General features: G+C 37.3%; 1 protein-coding gene across 13 annotated transcripts in view; it reads left to right on the forward strand.

Annotated features, from left to right (window-relative positions):
• SORBS2 (sorbin and SH3 domain containing 2) overlaps positions 1-19,547 on the forward strand; it is a 172,324-nt gene that overhangs the window by 143,174 nt on the left and 9,603 nt on the right. For 8 of the 13 annotated variants that reach the window (XM_074822702.1, XM_074822707.1, XM_074822704.1 and 5 more), the window contains 7 exons: positions 5,363-5,454; positions 8,059-8,105; positions 9,412-9,526; positions 9,624-9,752; positions 11,522-11,725; positions 14,992-15,783; positions 16,756-16,950. In XM_074822702.1, coding sequence (XP_074678803.1) covers positions 5,363-5,454; positions 8,059-8,105; positions 9,412-9,526; positions 9,624-9,752; positions 11,522-11,725; positions 14,992-15,783; positions 16,756-16,950 — 1,574 coding nt within the window. Of the gene's footprint in view, positions 1-786; positions 2,347-5,362; positions 5,455-8,058; positions 8,106-9,411; positions 9,527-9,623; positions 9,753-11,521; positions 11,726-14,991; positions 15,784-16,755; positions 16,951-19,547 lie in introns of all 13 variants that reach the window. The other 5 variants (XM_074822711.1, XM_074822712.1, XM_074822713.1 and 2 more) reach the window with 2 other exon arrangements.

Below are 19,547 nucleotides of genomic sequence, written 5' to 3' on the forward strand. Positions count from 1 at the left end.
CATGCGCATAAAAATATGTCTCAAAACTTGCTCGAAAACTCAAGCTTTGTTGTGGAAGTCAATCTGAGGGCTGTTGTTTCTTCTACATGCTGGTTAGGCTCAGTAAACTGATACATATTCCTTTACACCCATATAGCAGTTCCTCAGCCGCTTTGTTCTGCCCTCCGTAAACTGTAGAAGGCACCCCTCCCTTCAGTGCTATCACACAGAGAAAAAGCAGGCTACTTATGCTACTTATGAACAACTGGGAGAAATTTCCTATTTGATTTTTATATAAAGATTTATCTTTATCTTAATTATCTTAGAATATGCAGTTGCTGTGAGCTCTGAGCATTATTCAGCTCAAAAATTCTGAACAGCCTCATTCAGAATGCACAGGTGGAAAAGTCAATATTTGACTGAGGTCTAGATTTGTTGTTTGGCTTCATCTTTAAATCCTTTGCAGCTTTTATTGTCTGTTGACCTGCTTCAAAATCAGTATTAATGCCTGTTTCTTATGTTGCTTTGGGGGGGGGGGGCGGGGGGAGGGTAAAATCTCCATAATTCATGAGGAATTCTTTTTGATGTTCAAATTATCATAAGTACATTTTTACAGCTGGAAAATAATTATTAGCTCTGCTGCCCCAGGCTGTAGCAACCTATGTACTGACCTAAATTGATAGATGCATTAATTGCTGTCTCTTTTCTAGTCTTTCCTAATACTTACTGATCTTAATTCCAACTTTCTGAATCTTTTAATTTCTGGCAATGTCTCTTTTTTACCATGCTGCTCTATGGATTATAAAGGTGGGGATATTAGCAAAGTATATCCATCCCTTTTAAGTTATTCAGTGCACAACCACAACACCTCAAATGAATTAGATTACTGTAGCACTTACAGACAACATTTAGCTGTTCCAAATGATTCAAGAAGGGCAATCAGCTACAAGAACGGCTGGCAAATGACTCGTCAAAATGCAGAAGTCTGGAGCAGCACAGAAGAAACTGCTTCTCCAAAGAGAAAATCTCGTAGCTGCGATGATCTGTTAACAGATGATCGTGATAGCTTTCCTGATGCACAGGCCAAGTCTGAAAGCATGGGCTCTCTGTTATGTGAGGAGGACTCCAAAGAAGTTTGCTCAATTAACTGGGCCTCACCATATGTTGAGGGTCGTGGTAGTAGTAGGTCAAGAGTTCGTCACAGATCTGCACATGATGCCCCGGGTTTCCTAAAAATGTACAAAAAGATGCACCGCATCAATCGCAAGGACTTGATGAATTCTGAGGTGATTTGTTCTGTGAAGTCCAGAATACTGCAGTATGAAAAAGAACAGCACAAAGGTATTCTTCAAGGCTGGAGAGAATCTTCTACCGAAGAGGTGCCCAGAGACATGGTGCCAACCAGAATATCTGAATTTGAAAAATTAATTCAGAAGTCAAAATCAATGCCGAACCTAGGTGATGATATGTTGTCAACTGTTACATTAGAGCCTCCTAAAAATGGCTTATGTCCAAAGAGGCGATTTTCTATCGAATCTTTGCTGGAAGAAGAAAATCAAGGCAGACATCCCTCTCAGGTACAACGGAGCTACAAGTCTAAAACCCTCGTGCCAATTCATATTGAAGTGACCAGTGATGAGCCACAACGATCGCATATGGATTTTTCAGACAGCGATCAAGATGGAGTGGTTTCTGACCTCAGTGACTTTATTCAGATAGAGGGTTCATCCTTTTGTAGTGAAAGTGACTTTGACCACTTTTCCTTCACATCATCTGAAAGCTTTTATGGATCAGGCCATCACCACCACCACCACCACCACCACCACCGCCATCTCATCAGCTCCTGCAAAGGACGATGTCCAGCATCCTACACTCGCTTCACCACCATGCTAAAACATGAAAGGGCTAAACAAGAAACCACTGAAGATCCAAGGAGACAGGAAACAGAATCTGGCCTCTCTAAGATAGCATTCCTAGTCAGTCCAGTGCCTTTCCGGAGGAAAAAAAGTGCAGCTCCTAAAAAACAAACTGAAAAGAAAAAATGCAAGTCATCTGTATTTGAAGCACTTGATTCTGCACTTAAAGACATCTGTGACCAAATTAAAGCTGAAAAAAGAAGGGGAAGCTTGCCCGACAACAGTATATTACACAGACTTATTACAGAGCTGCTTCCAGACATTCCAGAAAGGAATTCATCTCTTAAAGCTCTGAAAAAGAGTCCCATGCATCAGCCTTTTCATCCACTGCCTCCAGATGGTGCTATCCCTTGCCCACTGTACCAGAATGATTGTGGAAGATTACCTCTTAGTGCCTCTTTTCCAGACATGGACGCAACTAACAACAATGATAGTGCACTGTGTTTCCAAGGTGGATTAACTTTCTTCCTCTATCCTTGTGATTTACTTATCCAGCCTGACTCCCTGTATTTCCCACCCTTTCTCATTCCATTTTTATTTGTGTTGTCTATAAGAAACTTTCATCCCACAAAATTCTTAATGAAGGATGTCATTTTTACGTAAGTGATGAGGATAGATAAATTTGCTGTCTATTCACAAAATACAGTAATCTGGACAACTGGAGTAACAATGTATTTCAACTAATAGATTATTAGTGCTAAAAATTACAATGGTGTTATTAAATTAAGCAATGCGGGGTTTTTTCCTCAAGAAAAAGACCTTACAAAAAGTAAATGCATGCATCATAAGATGCTGGTGAAAACAATATACAGATAGCCCTTCCTTTATTATTTAAAAAAACAAGAAATCTGCATCTAAAACATGTTGTACTGTATAGTTTTGGTGCATGTAAGTGATAAAAATGCTGTTAATTCTGACAGTATCATAGAAAGTTGATTCTGTTTTCTCATGAAAATACATGAATTCCACTGCTTTATATTACTTTTTGTGAATAGACCTTAAGGTCATTTTAGGAAGTTTCCATTTCCACTGTTCAAATAATACAATTTCCAATTTCTGTGGCAGCAAAACTAGTTCTTCTCATATAGAATTTTAAAATATCTATGAAGTTTAGAGAAAATTCCTATCCTCTTAGAAGGGAAATTTTCAATAAAACTTGAATGACATTGTCAGGGTGAGTATAGCTTTTTTAAAAAGTCTGTCTTGACAGTGATCTGGTTTTAAAGTTAATGCTTTGAATTGTTCATTGCTCTGCTCTCTTTTTCTCAAAAAATTGCTTGAGCTTAAAACGTTTTTAAAGTTTAACCTTGCAATATTAAAAGAAGCAAACTAGGTTCGGATGATTTAGATTAACACCTTTGGCAAGTCTGTAATTTATTGCTCTTTTTAAATGGTAGCATTTCTGTGTTAAAGAATTCTGCTTCTGGACATACAGTCCTCTGTGACAGAGCATCTTTGAGAATTTGATGACATTACAAAACTATTCTTGAAATCACAAATGGATGTAAGAGAGAATGCCTTCAATTATGTAATATTTGATCAGATCCATCTTACCTTTACCTTACATCTTTTTCTGTAACTTTTACAAGTACCACACTAGTAAATATGTATTTCAAGAGGAATCAGAATTGAAGCTGTTACCATCTCTTCTTAGCTAGTTAAGATAGACATATTGAGAACAGAGAGTTTGGTAAAAAACAGCTATAAAATGCAGTTCAGAATTGAATTAGTGATACTTGAGGCCTGATCATGATTAACCCTGGCAGGCAGTACTACACGATGAGACTGAAGTTGTTGGAAATTGCACTGGTCACATATCACAGTTGCTAAATGAGAATTGTGCAGTCCTTGGAAATAAAGAAATCCACAGGGCAGAGCAAACAGGGATTCCTAATAACTTCTGCATCTATGAAGGAGCCTGGCATGAAGAAAGTGGTACTCTCTGTCAACATTAATATCTCTAAAGTAGCATGGAGAATGAATATAGCAGAATATTCCATTGACTTCCATCAGCACCAGTCATGGCTGAGCTCTACTTCTAATGAAGTTTCATGTTTTGCTGGATCTGTGTGTGTCTCTTACAGCCACCATCCACATGGAGACCCCAAGGTCATAGCACAAACCACTGAAAAACTACCAATATTGACTGCATAAGGAGCTGCATAGAAATAAAGGAAATAGTTCTTCCTAAAGCTTCTGCATTTTCACTCCTTCCCTCCCATGTCCTTTTCTTTATTCTAGAGCTTAAAGAAAAAAATAGATGTGTTTGGAGGCATTATATCTTTAGGTTTATGCAGTGAGCATAGAACCTCATTCACAGGCACATGCCATATCAACAAAGGTGTCCAGAATTGGGACTGTGATATACTTGTTGGTGATGACATGTTTGCCACCAATGACATAAATAATACAATTATCTCATTTTTTGCCTCCACTGTATTTATCATAGCCTCAAATTTTTGTGGCTTAGGAAATAGCCCACTGGAGACCATTTATATCTTTCTTCTGTAAGACACCAACATAATGGATGAGATGCTTTAAATTGTTTTTCTTCCACTTGTACTTCTTTAGAAATGTATGGGCTTGATAAGAACAGATTGTGTGAATGAAGTCAAAGGAAGACAAACATCAGTCATGTCTCCACTAGCAAGTATCACTGTGGCAGTAGGAGACTGAAATAGTAAATCTCAGAAGTCAAGAGGTAGTTCATTTCATCCTCTGATCTGAAATAATTCTGTTATATTTTCATTTCACATTGGCAACTTGCAGAGCTATAAAAAGTGTAAGATTTTGATTTTATTTGTATTAAAACATGAAAAGATGTATTCACCGTCCTGTAATATACCATCCTGCAATAAACATTAGTAAACTGTGCTTTAGAGAAAATCTGCCACATAGATTGGTGAGTAATGATTTGTACTCCATCTCTTAAAACAGAGTCGTTTTTATGAAATAACATCCTTTTAAATTTCCTTGTGCTGCCTAACACGTGCCCCTGGTAAAGTAGAAATACATCTTAGATTACTTAGGAGGAAACCATTTTTCTTCACTATTTCTCATTAAAGCATGCTTTAAACATATTTTGTGCATGTAATTATGTGTTTATATTGTTGGCATTCCAAAAAACAGTTTCATGCAACCTGGTGAAGTCCTGGTACTGTTGTCATGTCTTCCATTTGGTCCAGTAGGGATGCATCCCCTCATACAGTGAGGCATAATTGTGCTCTCTTGATCCTTTATCATATATTCTTCTGCTGGGGATCAGAGGACAGCCTTTGCCTTTGCTTGAGAGCTAGTATCTTTTTTTTCTTTAAAGGTGTACTTTAGCCATCATATCATGTGCTTTTTTTTCTATCAAAGGTAAAAGATTTCAATATCTCTTCACCCCCCTAAATGAAACCAAGAAGCATCACAGATATGAATGGCTTGTTTAATTTACCATAGTTTCACATAATTTCTGTTTTCAGTAGACCAGGAGTCTCCTGGAAGCTATTCTTCTGCTTTCACTGATGTGGGACGATGTACTCCAAGGGAGAGAAGAGGAACTGCAGATAAAGAGGTAGTGAAACAACAATAAATAATGCAGCAATATGCATATGGAAAATTGGTAACTTACCCGAGACAAGATTTGTTTTGGTTTTAAGACACTGTAATGTTACAGACTAGATGGGACAGGATCCTTCTTTTTCATTAAGGAGATTGGTACTTCAAGAAATTAAATGAATGTCAAGCTTTGTAAAATAAGCTGTGTCTTCTATTTCTGTTTAGATGTGGACATAAGTTTACTAGTCATTGATAGGCTTTGTCAGAGTTGATCGGAGTGGGTGTTTGGGACAGAGAAAAATAGCAGGTGTGACCAGGGAAAGGCTTTTTCGACAACCAGAGCATTACACAAAGAACTGCCTCAGTAGTTTCGAAACTGATAAGAAAGAACATCGGTATTTCACCATTATTTTTGTTTAGAAAAAGCAAAACCTCTGCTGTTTGTGTGTTAGACAAAAACACTTATCCTAAGAGCGACCTCTAATTTCTGTAACAGTTGGTGATTGTAATTATATACTGACTGCTTGTATTAATGCTTTGGACGAGGAAATGGAAGCAGGCATACAACCTTTAAAGTAACATAAAGTATCGCTGAAAAGTATACACAGAAAAATGGAGTATATCATTCAGTATCTTAAGAATATTTCTAGAGCTAGAAATACAAATGCTCTCCAAACAGGCTTCAAGGGATTTTATTCAATCTTAAGGTAAGTGCATTTATATTAACCAACATCTGCAGACCATAGGTTGTTAACATTTTTCATTGATTTTTGTTAAAATATTGCACAAAATAATGGCAGCATAAGAGAGTATTGTATTTTAATTGCTGATATTTAAGTTTTCGCTCTAGGCCATCTACCTTGCTAAATGGTGGTACAGGTTAGAACTGGTTACAGGGACTGACTTCAGACCCCCTTGCATGCCTTATGGTTACATTGCTGCAATTTGATTAAGAGCCTGATTTTAAAAAAAGACTGCTCATTACAAAATAAAGGTTTAAAAAGTCCCAGGAGCCATATTGTGTGCTCCTTTTAAAGAATTTTGTGACATTGAAAGTCATCTTTCAGTTTGAAAATACATAAAATACTTACACTAGAATCCATTCTTAAGATCGCTGTAATTTAAAAAGATGAGAGAAGAAAGGCTTCTTTATTTCCAGTATATTTTGTACATTTCCAGGTATTTCATATTTAATCAGCTCCACTGATCTTTTAATATTATCCCCCTTCTTCCATTATTTACTTTACTAGTTGTTGCAGAACCAGCTGTACCAAAATTGGGAAAGAGTGAAAAGGGCTTAGCTACAGTTCATGATATGAATATCCCCTCCCATCTAAAAGACTGTTTTTAACAACAGCAGTGAACAGAAAAATGCTTTTAAATTTAGGCTATGTTATTTGAAGGAGACCTATAATGGAAAATTGTATTAGTATTACAAAATGCAGGTTGACAGGATCCCTGTAATAACTTTGGGGGCTTTTTTATTATAGCAAAGATAATGCTCTAGATATGCTAAACTTGCTAGCCTTTAGATTATAAGAAGGGAGGGAACCCAGTCAAGAAGATCTGGCCTGGGAGAAAGGTAAAATGCAAAACTTACAAGTGTCCCTTTTGTTCCTCTCATATAAGGATGTGCACCCTTACGTCCTTACAAATAGCATCTCTCAGAAATAGCGTAATCGGCTCATTCTTGTCACTAGTATATCCTAGAGAGAGATTTTTTTAAACGTAGCAATCTCATCTGTGCAAGTACTTGCAGAGAAAGACTAAATCACTTTAACTAAATAACCTCACATGAGACTGCTAATCACTTCTTGCAGCTTCCTCTGAAGTATCTAGTGCTGATTACCCACGAGAGGCAGACACTAGATGAGTGAGGCTCTTGGGTCAGATCACAGTTTGTGTTTTCAGCACAGCTTTGAAAACAGTGAAAGTGTGTCAACCTCACAGGGGAGGAGAGTCAGGGTTGTTAACAGGTTTTTTTGAAACAATATTGAGCTTACAGCTACTTGGTGATAGAACTTGATAAATATATGAAAGGAATGATATGATGTGATTGCCTGTAATAGATCAGGAGATCCCTTCCAGTCCTGTGTTGCTCAGACTTTCTTAAAAATGTGATTATAAAAATTCAAAATATTCCCAACCTTTTCCAGCTGTCAGAGTAATTTTTCCTTTTTATATGTATATATAAAATGTGATGCAGTATTTGCAGTTGAAATTAGCCTAAAGATAACAAGTTTAATGGAAGAAGCATCTAAAGTATTACAGAATATTAAGCATATGAATTTCCATTGTACCTAAAGATCTAGTTGCCTACAAGTCACACTGGCATTTATTTAACTTTTTTTTTTACTTTTGTAGTTCTCTTAAACATAAAATTGCAAAGCAGTCTGTATTAAAATTTAGCTGCTATTTCTATTTTTTACAATAATAAGTCCCAAACACCTAACTGCCTTAAAAAAAGGAAGCTGTCTATTTAATTGCCTATTACTGCAAGAACCACTGTAAGGCACACGTTCTTTTCTTTTTGGATCTTGGTCACCTTTTTAAAAGCTGAAACATGTTTTCCGTATAGTCATACTACCTGACTGTATTAATCACTTTGCCTACTTTTCAGAAACTGCCAGCTAGAGCTGTATATGACTTTAAAGCTCAGACTTCTAAGTAAGTACCAGACTTTTGTTCATTTAAGAATTCATAATTCAAGAACACTCTTTCTAGCACTTGTGGCAGCTAACTGCTGTTCTGGACAGTTTCAACAGCAAATGCCATGGAAGCAGAGGGCCCTGCTTGCTGTCACAGTAGTCTGTGCATTAGCAAACTGTGTGAGAAGTTATTTTGTAAAAAAATGTCTTAAATTATTATATTCTCCATTGTATTTGTTTGAACACATGAATGGCTGTGCATCTTCAGCCATTTAGAGCATGGGTCCTGAGGGTCACCCACTGAATGCTCTTGGTTGTGAATTGTATTTAGGTTACACAAATATTGTCATAGATTGAATGCTTATCAAAATTCTGTATAGTGCTTCAGCATCTTCCTGTCTGTCTTGATACACAGGCTCTGCAGGACGTGACATGTCCCATACCAAAACAAACCACAATGGTCCATAAGAAAAACAAAATCAGGAAACCCTGGTTTAGGCTATGAGAGAATCAAAGTAGAGTGTCTATATTTCATTCCTGCTGTTGTTCTGATGATCCAGGGCATTTAAATGATCTTTAGATAGGCCAGACATTGACACTAGAATTATACTAGCTCTGTCTGGTAGAAAACTCACAACTTGAATTATCAGAAAAGCAGATCAGCTGTTGAAAAACCAAATGGATGATACAGCAAAGAACTCCCAGGCCAGGGCCTGAAAATATTCTTAATGATTTGGATATTTCCCTTTTTTGGTATCCAACATTAAGCATATCACAGGCCCCAAGTATCAGAAATAGTGAGAACATAATCCTGAGTTCTTCATGCTTCTGAACAGTTGTCTTGAAAGAAAAATGCAGAGAGCAGAGGCACACCAAGCTGTGCTGCTGCAAAAAAGGCAGTAATAGGCCATAGAGACATGGGATATATTCCACAGTTTTCCCTACTGCTTTTATAAAGAACTGACCAAATACCCCTCAGATGCCTGTCATAAAAGCAGCATCTAAACAGGTGATCCAAAAGACATCATACTTGCATGCAGACCCTATACTATGTGTTCTGGTAGTAACTAGCAATACCTCCATGGACTCACAGTGTAAAGCAGGCCTATATAACTTACAGATAGAACCTGGGATTCATAGATGTGAATCATTTCATTTTATATGGTATGATCAAGTGGTGAATTTACTACAGCTGTGACACTTTCTTCAAATGTTTAGTTGCTACATTCTTTTTCAGTTCCAAACTGTAAAGGTCTCAGAAACTATGCAGGTGGAAGAGTTAAATGTAAAGCTGTAAACATCTGATTTAAATAAATTTGTTACAGAGAGCTGTCCTTTAAGAAAGGAGATACTGTCTATATCCTCAGGAAAATTGATCAAAACTGGTATGAGGGTGAGCACCATGGAAGAGTTGGAATATTCCCAATTTCCTATGTCGAGGTTTGTTCTCTGTTTTAATTTCTTGAATTAGTTTGGGTAATGGGTTCACAAACTGCCTGGGAATGATGAAAATTTGTGGTTTTTCTTTTTCCCTTAGAAACTTTTTCTCCCAGAAAAAGCACAGCCTGTCAGGCCACCTCCCCCTGCACAGATTGGAGAGATTGGAGAAGCCGTTGCCAAATATAATTTCAGTGCAGACACAAATGTGGAGTTATCACTTAGGAAGGTACAGTTTAGAACTTCTCTATCAAAATACCATTATAGTATCTACTGCTACACAGAATTAAGATATAGGTAAATACTGTGCACTGGTGCACTCTGCATTCAATATTTGCTATGCACAAAGCAATGTAATGGTAGGAAACTACTGACATACTAACACAGTATCTTATTGGCTTGCAGTCTTTCACAGCCACCTGCAAATAGTTTAAATATGTTGTGCGTGTAAACTGGATTGTGGTAGATTAGCACATGCAAACGTCTGTTAACTGCCCACCTGAATTTCCAGTTTTCATTTCAATTATCCATTCCTTTTTTTAATAATTAGTTCTTGGTGTTACACCTATCATGGTAAAGTTTTTAATATAGAATAGAAAAATACAGAAAAGATAAAATAGAGGAAAAAAAGACTCAGATATTTTTGTGAATGTACCAGTTCTTGCAAATATTTAATTTAATAACACTCTCCTTTGTATAATATTCTCTTATCTTTTCTGTGCACATCGTGGTGGTTATACTTTATTGCACATGAGCAAAATAGCGTTTAATTTCTGAGGTTTGAGAGACACTGGAATGTTACCACTGTAGAGAAACTTTATTATTGCAGTTATTACATACTTAGTTGCAAGTAGTATATACTTTTTATCCACTGGAAAGTTCTGCCTCTTTTTTTTTAAGAATTAGAATTCATAGAAGTTATTCAGTGGTTTGTTTTTCTTTTCAAATAAGAGTTAAGGATACAGTTTTATGATGCTGACCTAGAGCATAATCCAGCATCACTGAAGATAATGGGTGTTTTTCCACTCATTTGAGATTGGTAAACATCAAAGAGGTCTAGAAAAAAATCAGGAATAGGAACTTAAGAAAAGTAGGGGTTGGGGGTAGTTTGATGATTTATTCATTTTTTAAATTCTCTTTTGTGCTTACTGTGGTGGTTGTAATCTTGACAGCCCAGTTTTGGATTGTTTTTAAAAGTTAACTTGCACTGGTTTTCTTTCGTTCCATCCCACTAAAGATAATTTTGGGGTACTCCACAAATGAACCACAGAAACAAAATTACAGAAACCCAAAGAGAACACAAAACTAAGAGGGAAGGATTTGTTACAAAAGACACATGGTAAAAAGCTCATCATGTAAAACAAAGAAGGAGGTAGCCCACAAAGTTTCACTACAGAGAAAAGTTTGAATAGGAAGTTGATATTTTCCATTTCAGTTGCTAAGCTCTCTAAAAACAGCAAGTGACCCACCACCCATCTTTTTTACACAGGAAAAGCACTTCTTTCTCTCATCTTTCCCATGAACTCACTTTTTAACTTTCTACTTCCACTTATTCCAGTTTTACTGATAACAAAGCACTTTCATGGATTTCATTGTTTAACTTTTATCACTTTTAAGGAAAAATGGGCATAGCAGTCACTATTGCATATTACAGTTATGCTGTTAGCTAGTAGTTTGGCCAACAGTTAAACCAGGTTACGTTCCAGAGAAAAGTTTAAATGTTAGTCCCCCAACCAAGAATAGGAGACTACCTGAGATTCCCCTCTGATAAAAAAATAGCATTTGCAGTCCATGACTAGCCCCCTGTTTTGCTGGAATGGTAGTTGTATACATGGTTATTATAAACGGGAGGAGAAATGTGAAAATGGAGACGATTCTCAAGACTGATGGGAAACAGCACTGCAGGGAGAATAATACTATGTGTTCAATAATATCTGCTATTCAAAAAATGAACTTACAGTGTATCTGCTGATAACTTATTTTCATAATGTATTTCAGGGAGACAGAGTAATTCTTCTTAAGCGAGTTGATCAAAACTGGTATGAAGGTAAAATACCAGGAACCAACAGACAAGGCATCTTCCCAGTATCCTATGTAGAAGTCATCAAAAAGAATGCATCAAAAAGTGTTGATGACTACTCTGATCCTCCAATACCCCAAAGCTATTCTAGTGACAGAATACACCATTTAAGCTCAACTAAGGTAAGGATTTTTTTTTCTTTGCTATCACCCCTAGAGTGGGTTTAGAAGGACTTGTAATTTTTTTTGTTAACATAATACGTAATTTATGCATTAAGTACACTACATTTTCTTTCCTGCATAGGTAGAATTGCATTGCTGACTTGTTACTAAAGTATTTTAATGGCTGAGTGTGTGTCTTGTATTCTTCCAGGGTTTTTGCTCTTTTTTTCATTAGCTTTTACATTATTGAGAGTAGGGCCAGGCAGAATTTGGGCAGAAAAATCAAGCCAACAGAACAAAATTTATTTGGGAACCTTAGACAGAATTTGAACATTAAAGATATGTCTAGCAGACTTTTCATATTGCAATATGAAGACATTCCCATAACACAGCTGACCTAAAAGGCTGCAGTCCCATGAGCATGCAGAGGGCAAGCAGTTTGTGTGGGGACGCAGCTTGCCAAGACCAGTTCTGTGCCTTTCAAAGTAAAAGAGAACAGCTAATGATTCTGTACCATAACCCTCCTCCTTTTCCCATTCACACTCGAGAAAGAGGCTGTTGGTACAACAGAGGTTCTTTGGAGCGGTACGACAACAGTGACAGTATTGTTTCATTTAGTGGTGAGGCAAATGTCATCACATTGTCAATGAACTTGGATTCAGACTTTTATAGTTGTAATTTTTCACACCAAATGTCTGCCATAGGTTCTGAATTCTTTTCCTTTCTAATCTGTATAACAACCACAAATACAGGATGTTGCAAAAAGATTCCTGTGTTGTGATTTATCATTCATTTGTGAGATTTCAGTCACCTGTGCAGGGAACATAACCTCTTCTGCAGTGATAGAAACTAAGAAAGTTTCTGCATACAAACTGTGATGAGCATTAATGTATTATCAATGATTTTGAACGCTCAGGATGGAAGTTTTTCTGAATCTTTCTCTTTACCTTTGTTGTTTATCCTTCAGCATGGGCAGTGGGGTTTGTGCGTAATTATAAACTTTTTATCCTGCTATTAATCTCTATTTGTTTCAGTTGGTTTTGTCCCCTTTTCTACTTTCATATACTTGCATATTGGTGCTCGTTTATGTGCTTCAGCTTTGAGATAAGTGCCACATTTATTTGCGGCTTTGGGGACAGCTACCAAAGTATGTCATTTATAGACAACAGTGGCCTCTGAAAATACTGCTTACAACTAAACAATATTAGCTGGTTTGGGATAGTTGCTAGAACAGGTCTTGTCTGGTTTTCCAGAATGTGTCACAACAGAGAACTAGCTCCTCTCTCCTCCATTCCAACAAAACTGTTGAATAGAAGTAGCATCAAATTCTGTAGCTACAGACTGAGGTATTCCTAAGCTAGGGCCTCTTATTATTTCAGGGATCCAGAGGTTCCTGAAGGCAAGTCAAGAGTATGAGGCAACTTAGGTGCTCCATATTAGAGCTCTGTCTCTGTATTTGGAGATGCCTCCCTCTCCATTTTCTGTGGAGCAGGCTTGTCTCTTAAGGCATCCTCCAGCTAAAGCTGGTGTTTGTGTAACCCCTATAACCCTTGTTGAGCACAGGTGAGTCTTCAGAACATTTACATTCAGGGGAAGAAGGTGGAAGAAGCCTTATTTGTAACACAGGAAATTTTTGCAATCATCTGGTTCTAGCATGAGTAAAAAAAAAAAAAAAAGCCTCTGCTGACACTTTTAAACAGACATCTTGTTTCTGAATTCAACTGTATTCAGAAGTGGCAATACATTGTAGAAGTCATCTTGTGCCTGACTACCTAGAAGGACTTTAGCAGTCCTGAAGGTGTTTTGGAGTTTACCACAATTACTGGTATCATTTTCCTATTCCTTTGGAGTTTTTTAGCACGTATCACTCCCTATTGCTAGAGAATTGCACTAAACTTCTTTGGCCTAATGTCAATAAAAATAAATAAGCAATACAAGTCAGAAGCAAGCTTTGCTCTCCTTAACTTGGCCTAGACCATCTATGTCTTTAGCTCTAGTGCAGCCTGTAACCACGGGAAACTAAAGATGGCAATGTCTCCTTGGCAGTATTATTGACCTTAAAATGACAGGTTAGAGGCCCTTGTTCGAGAGGAAAGATGAGGGAAAGAGATTGAGTATTGCTTGTAACAGCCTAGCTCTGTTTTAGCAGACCGCATTGTATCAGTCTGTACTGCTTACTTTGGTACAGAAGACTCTGTAACAAAGGTTTGTCTAACTATAAAATAAAGCTATTTGCCTCAAGAAAACTCAAACCAGAAGGTAAGTAAGTTAACCTTCCTAACCTGCGATGTTAATTTAGCCTTTTGAAATTATTTTCCTATTCTAGAGTAATACTTAAAGTCTAAAGCAGTTCAGATAACTTAGAGATGTACATCTAATTATTCTGGATAATTCTAACAATGAGATCAAAATATTTTTCACTTAATTTTAATTTTGAGGATTAATAGTAACAAAAATGCATTTTCAGTATTTACTGAAGCAATGGATATCTACTGATGCTGTGTACGTATGACTCACCAGTCTCTCATTCTTACAAAAGGATGTTTCTTTTACCAGAAGGATACTTCAATCAATATTATGTAACGGTACTCAAAATACACTGCTGTGTACTGTGCTGCCACTATTTTAAAAGCATTGTTGACTGCCTACATTCAATTAGGATTGAATGTACCTTTCACAAATGTTGATGTGAACTAATAGGGTTATTTTTGAAAAAAAATGCATTCTGTAGCTGCTTATGCCTTAATAAAAGTATGCTATGTATTAAAGATGTTTCTTAAACATTTACTGAGAAGTACTAAGAAAAAGTAGGAGTGTTAACATTAGGATAATTAGAAATCATGTCAGTTGTTACAGTTTAAAAGAAACACTTCATGACATCTGAAGTATACTTCTGAAAATGCTATTCTCAAAATAATAGTAATGGTTCAAGGAAAATTAATATTAATTGTATGATTTAATAACCTGTGACAGGCTCACTAACAGAGCACCATAAGTAACATAACTTTAGCAGATCAAATGCAGGTCGCCTTCATAATGTAATGATTCAGATCTGTCTTAATGTTTGACATTTAAGCCCCAAGCCAAAACCTGATAGAGTTTCATTTTTCAAATGTCTGTCCTGCTGTTCTGATTCATGTAGTAATGATTTCAGACACCTGTGCTCACTGAAATGACACCCTATAATCCAGATGATGGCACAGACATTTTTCCAGTCTACTCATATCCTAATTCTCTGTCATGCTTATTTATTTATTTAAATTCCCATGTTTTTCTTATTTTTGAAGTTGCCTTCCCAAGCCCTGTCCCCACTTTCCAGACACCTTTCCTCCTCTTGGTCACGCACTGATCAAAAGATTCTCCAGGCTGCCACCAGTGACTGGTCTTCAAGGACTGTTGGTTTTTCACCTTCAAGTGTGTGCATTTTACCGCCTCCGCTATTTCCAGACAGTTTTCTTTGTGACTTAGAAGAACTCAGTTCCTTGGCATTAACAACATCCCAACCTGTAGCAATCTCCCCAGGTAATAGCACTCACCAAGTTAAGGATGATCTCTTTATTCCAAATACAGAGGTCTCTCTCAGGTCTCCTACAGCTCTTCCTCTGTCCTTTCTTGTATCTACGTCTGTCTCATCTTCAACTAGCTCTTCTCATGAAATAGCATGTAAGCATACCAGCAACAATACCAAACCAGGAAAAAATAAAGACTTGAGAGGTATACTTCACTCTTCAGTTAGTGAAGTACCTAGAGACTTGTCAGATACTACAAGAGAAGGTGAACATGTTGGCGCTATCTGTAACATCCCTTTGCCACATGAAGGTGGTTCTGTCTCCAGAGTGCTAGCTGCAGCTGCTGAAAACGAAGAGGAAATCTGTGCTCCAGATCTGTCAGTTAATATAGGGGATCAGTCAAAGCCTCAAGAATCAGATTTCTACAGAGGAGCACAAGATGCAACAGGCGAACTGACAAGACTCTATATAGAGGAGGATCCGGGACATGACAATTTAGAATTCCCAATAGCAAGTGGAGGAGACTCCATGGTGTGTTATGAAGGATACACTTCAACTAATATTGATAAGGTATTTTAATTTCTTAAAATCCTGGCTTCTGTGTTCAGATAGCATACTCAATATAATTATTCTCTGCCTTTTCTTGTATTTACATGTTTGAATTGTGCACAGGCACAGTTTTACGTTACTGCATTTGATAAAAATTGTCAGTGTTAGGGGATAGTCCCTTCTCAGAAGCAGGCGTATACACCATTGTAAGTTCTATGGTGTATCAATTCTGTTGGTCCTTTCCCTTCGGTCCTTGTTAGCTGCTGATGCAAGAAGCCAGTGAACCATTTTCCTCACTGGCCCATTACTTGCCACTGCTTTTGAGCCAGAGGCCCCAGCAAGCAAATGCTATCAACAGCCTTCAGAGGGAGGGACATGCCTCCTGCAGAGACTCAGCAGTTTGTACTTCACATGTGTCACTTCATCAGCTGATATATTTATAGTAGGCTCTGTTACGAGAATGTGACTAATAACAGATCAGATTATGTTTGGCAGTTAAACAAATGCTTCCCCCTAAATCCCTCCCCAGTTCTTCTTTGGGACAGTACAACACTGGACTATCCCAAATGTGTGCTAGCCATTAAATGCCACAATATTGCTACACAGTTTGTGTGGTTTCTAGGCAAAGTTTTAGAACAGATTTTTTCTGTCCAGCACTTATTTCAACAGACTGTTCAGGCAGTTGCTTTGGCTGGCACATGCAAACATGCAAATCAGATACTTTGGACAGTATGTCATAGGCCAAATGTAAAATTAGTTAATTAGAAAGATTTTGCAGGCTGCCTCCACTCTTACTTGACCTGAAAAACACAGGGGAAAACTTGTTTTGATTTCTGAGGGAAGAATTTTCTTCCGGAAAAGTAGACTAATAATAAAATTAGCATCACATTTCTGACAGTTCAGGTTAGTTACATGACTCCTTACTGAGCATTTTATGTCCCTCACAGCTGGTTTTATAGCACAATTACTTCTCATTTTTCTTAAACATTTAAGCCAGCTCTGCTTTCCGTGGGAACATCAGGAGACTCTGATCCTCCTTTGCACCTTTCTTCTAATCTTCCATTTCACTCTGCCAAGGCACCAGCTTCTCACTCTGTTCCTACAACATCCCGGTCTACTGCTTCCCTCTCACCTCCTCTCCTTTCTAAACCCTTACATCAGCAGGAGAAAGACCCACCAAAGTTAAAGGTAACTGTACCTCTTCAGTATGGATTGTTGCAAATCTTTATGTATATTAAATAACTGCAAGGCTAACACTGAGTTTGCTCTTTTCAGATGTATTGTTTCCTTTACTAATATTAAGTAACATAGCACATGGAGTATTAATATAGGCCTTCTTCAAATGAAACACAAGCTAAAACTATAGCCATTATGATACAATGAAATAGCTTAAGGAGGAACCAGTGACAGGAAAGCAGAAAGCCTTCAACTCAATTTCAAGTCCATACCAGGACATCAGTAACTCTTCTTTAATTGAAAAAAACAAAATCATATTCAAGTATGCAGAAACTAAGTAACATTTGTAGTTTAAAAGCATTTTCAATTTCAATCCAAAGCCTGGGAGAATAGTCATAAATTTCACAGTAAAGCACCACTGCAGAGGGTCATGTTCTAAATACCAATTCTATTACTCAAGGACTGGACAAAGATTATTCCCTCTTCAGGACTACCATTTGTCTCAGCATTGCAGCTCTGTGGCAGAAAAATGAAATCTGGAAAGTTGCTTTGGACAGACAAAGTCAATTTCCAGTGCTGACTTCCAGAGAGTCCATTTACTCATGAAAAGGAGAAAAAAGTCATGTAAAAAGTTTGGGAAACTATCCTAGAAAAAGTGATCATTACATCTACGGAAAAAAAAAAAACCACCTTTAAAAAAAAAGTCTACCACATCTTACAATGTATGTTCACAGAAAACCCAGACATAATGGACTTAAAGAAGTCTTAATGTCCACCAGATCTGTTGGGTTTTTTTCCTGAAGTAGGGAAGAGACATAAAGGTTCTTTACAGGGCATGAATCTATCATGGACTTAGGTATGTTTCACCTCAAAGAAGGGGCAAAACACAGTATTGCATTTTTTTCTGCAACTCGGAATAATTTATCAGTTGTGCAGTGCTTTTGATGGGTACTTTTTGCTTAAACTAACCAACAAAATTCAGAAAATTCCTTATCTACACTGAAATTCTTTTTAGGTGACCCTGATATTCCTTGCCTTTGTTTGAGCAAGGCATGTTAACCCCAGCTGAAAATAAATAGAAGGAATATTTCTTCTCAGAATTAAAAGATCTGCTCCTGGGAACCTCCCGGACAGTGTACTGCTCTTCATTGGGCAAGGCAGGAAGCAAGGCACTGAGTAAGTAAGGGAGATGACTCCATCTTGCAGACACAAGAGTCTAAGTCCTGAGAAGGACTAGAGGTTGGGAAGTTGTTACAGAGTTCTAGCTCTTAATTATTGTTTTCAAACCATTTCAAATCTGGATTATTTTTTAAGTCTAGGGAACAGATTCCTTTATAAACTTAATCAGTATAGACCTATCTATTTGAAAATTGTTGAAATTATTAGGTACACTCCTAGTGACAACATATTTTTTGTACAGTATTTCCAAAATGAGATGAGGAGTTCTTTCTTCCCAAGGGTAAGCAAACTTTTTTCAGCAGTCAACACTGACTACATTGGAGAATAGAGAGTTGGATTAAAATAAGTGTAGCCAGGTTTGGCTGTCATCATTTCTTGCTACTTAGCCTACAGACTGGACTTGAGAAGGAAGGACAGTTCCTATCCTCTTCTCGTTATGCATGTTGTCCATACTTAAAGTCTGTTCTCAACTGCTACAGCAGAAAGAACACGAGACATTTCCAGGACTCATATATCACAAGTGAAGGGAGGTTCTTCAGAGAGTTCTTGAAACTGTGTACTGATACTTTGGTAATTTTTGTTCATGTAAAAATACATGCATATGTGTATGTGTAAATATATTTGGAATGTGGCTCAAATCTAAAGCATGACCAGGGATTGGGAGCAATAGAATACAAGGAGCTATGGGTGGGAAGTGTCACCTTGCTCCATGGTGATGAGAGGGATACGTCCTCCAAAGAACACTGAAGACACTTCCCAAAGAGAAATGCTGGTGTTTTCCTGCCTCATGAACTCCCTTAGTATCCTTTTTTTTTTTTTTTTTTTGTTATTCAATATCTCAGCTCCTAAGAGGGGGCTGTTCTTCTGCGTTGACACATTTTACTGGCAAACAGTCAGAAATACCAAAGAAAGGTTTCCAATATCAGCACTCCACTCCTCACGCATTCCCCCTGACTCACCCCTGCCCCTAAGAATTCACATTTGCTGCACAGCCCCCCTTAGGAGCTGAATTCTGACAAATCTATAGCTAATTTATAGTGATATTAAGAAAGCAAAGATTTTTCCTTTAAGTACTTTCCATCAAGTATTTACTTGCTTTCTAAATGCAAATTTAAGGTCCGTGTTCTGTTTAACACCAACATTTGTTACTGGTATTTCTAAGATAGCATTTTTGTTCTGTTCAGTTGAGCTTTTCTGTATTATTAACTGAGCTACTTCAGTGGGTACACTTGCAATAACTGTTCTTACTCCAACTGCATACACTGTGCATGATTAATCTTTTAACTGTAATGTGTAAGGGCATGTGCCAGAGCAGCAAACCCTTGGAAGAAAGATACTGTGAGAACAATGAATACACCATATATCAATAGTACTGTTATTTGCACACTTGCTTTTTGTTATCAAGAAAAGCATGTCCAGTTTGCATGTAT

Source organism: Strix aluco, chromosome 4 (genome assembly GCF_031877795.1).
Source record: "Strix aluco isolate bStrAlu1 chromosome 4, bStrAlu1.hap1, whole genome shotgun sequence".
In the NCBI taxonomy this organism is placed as follows: domain Eukaryota; kingdom Metazoa; phylum Chordata; class Aves; order Strigiformes; family Strigidae; genus Strix; species Strix aluco.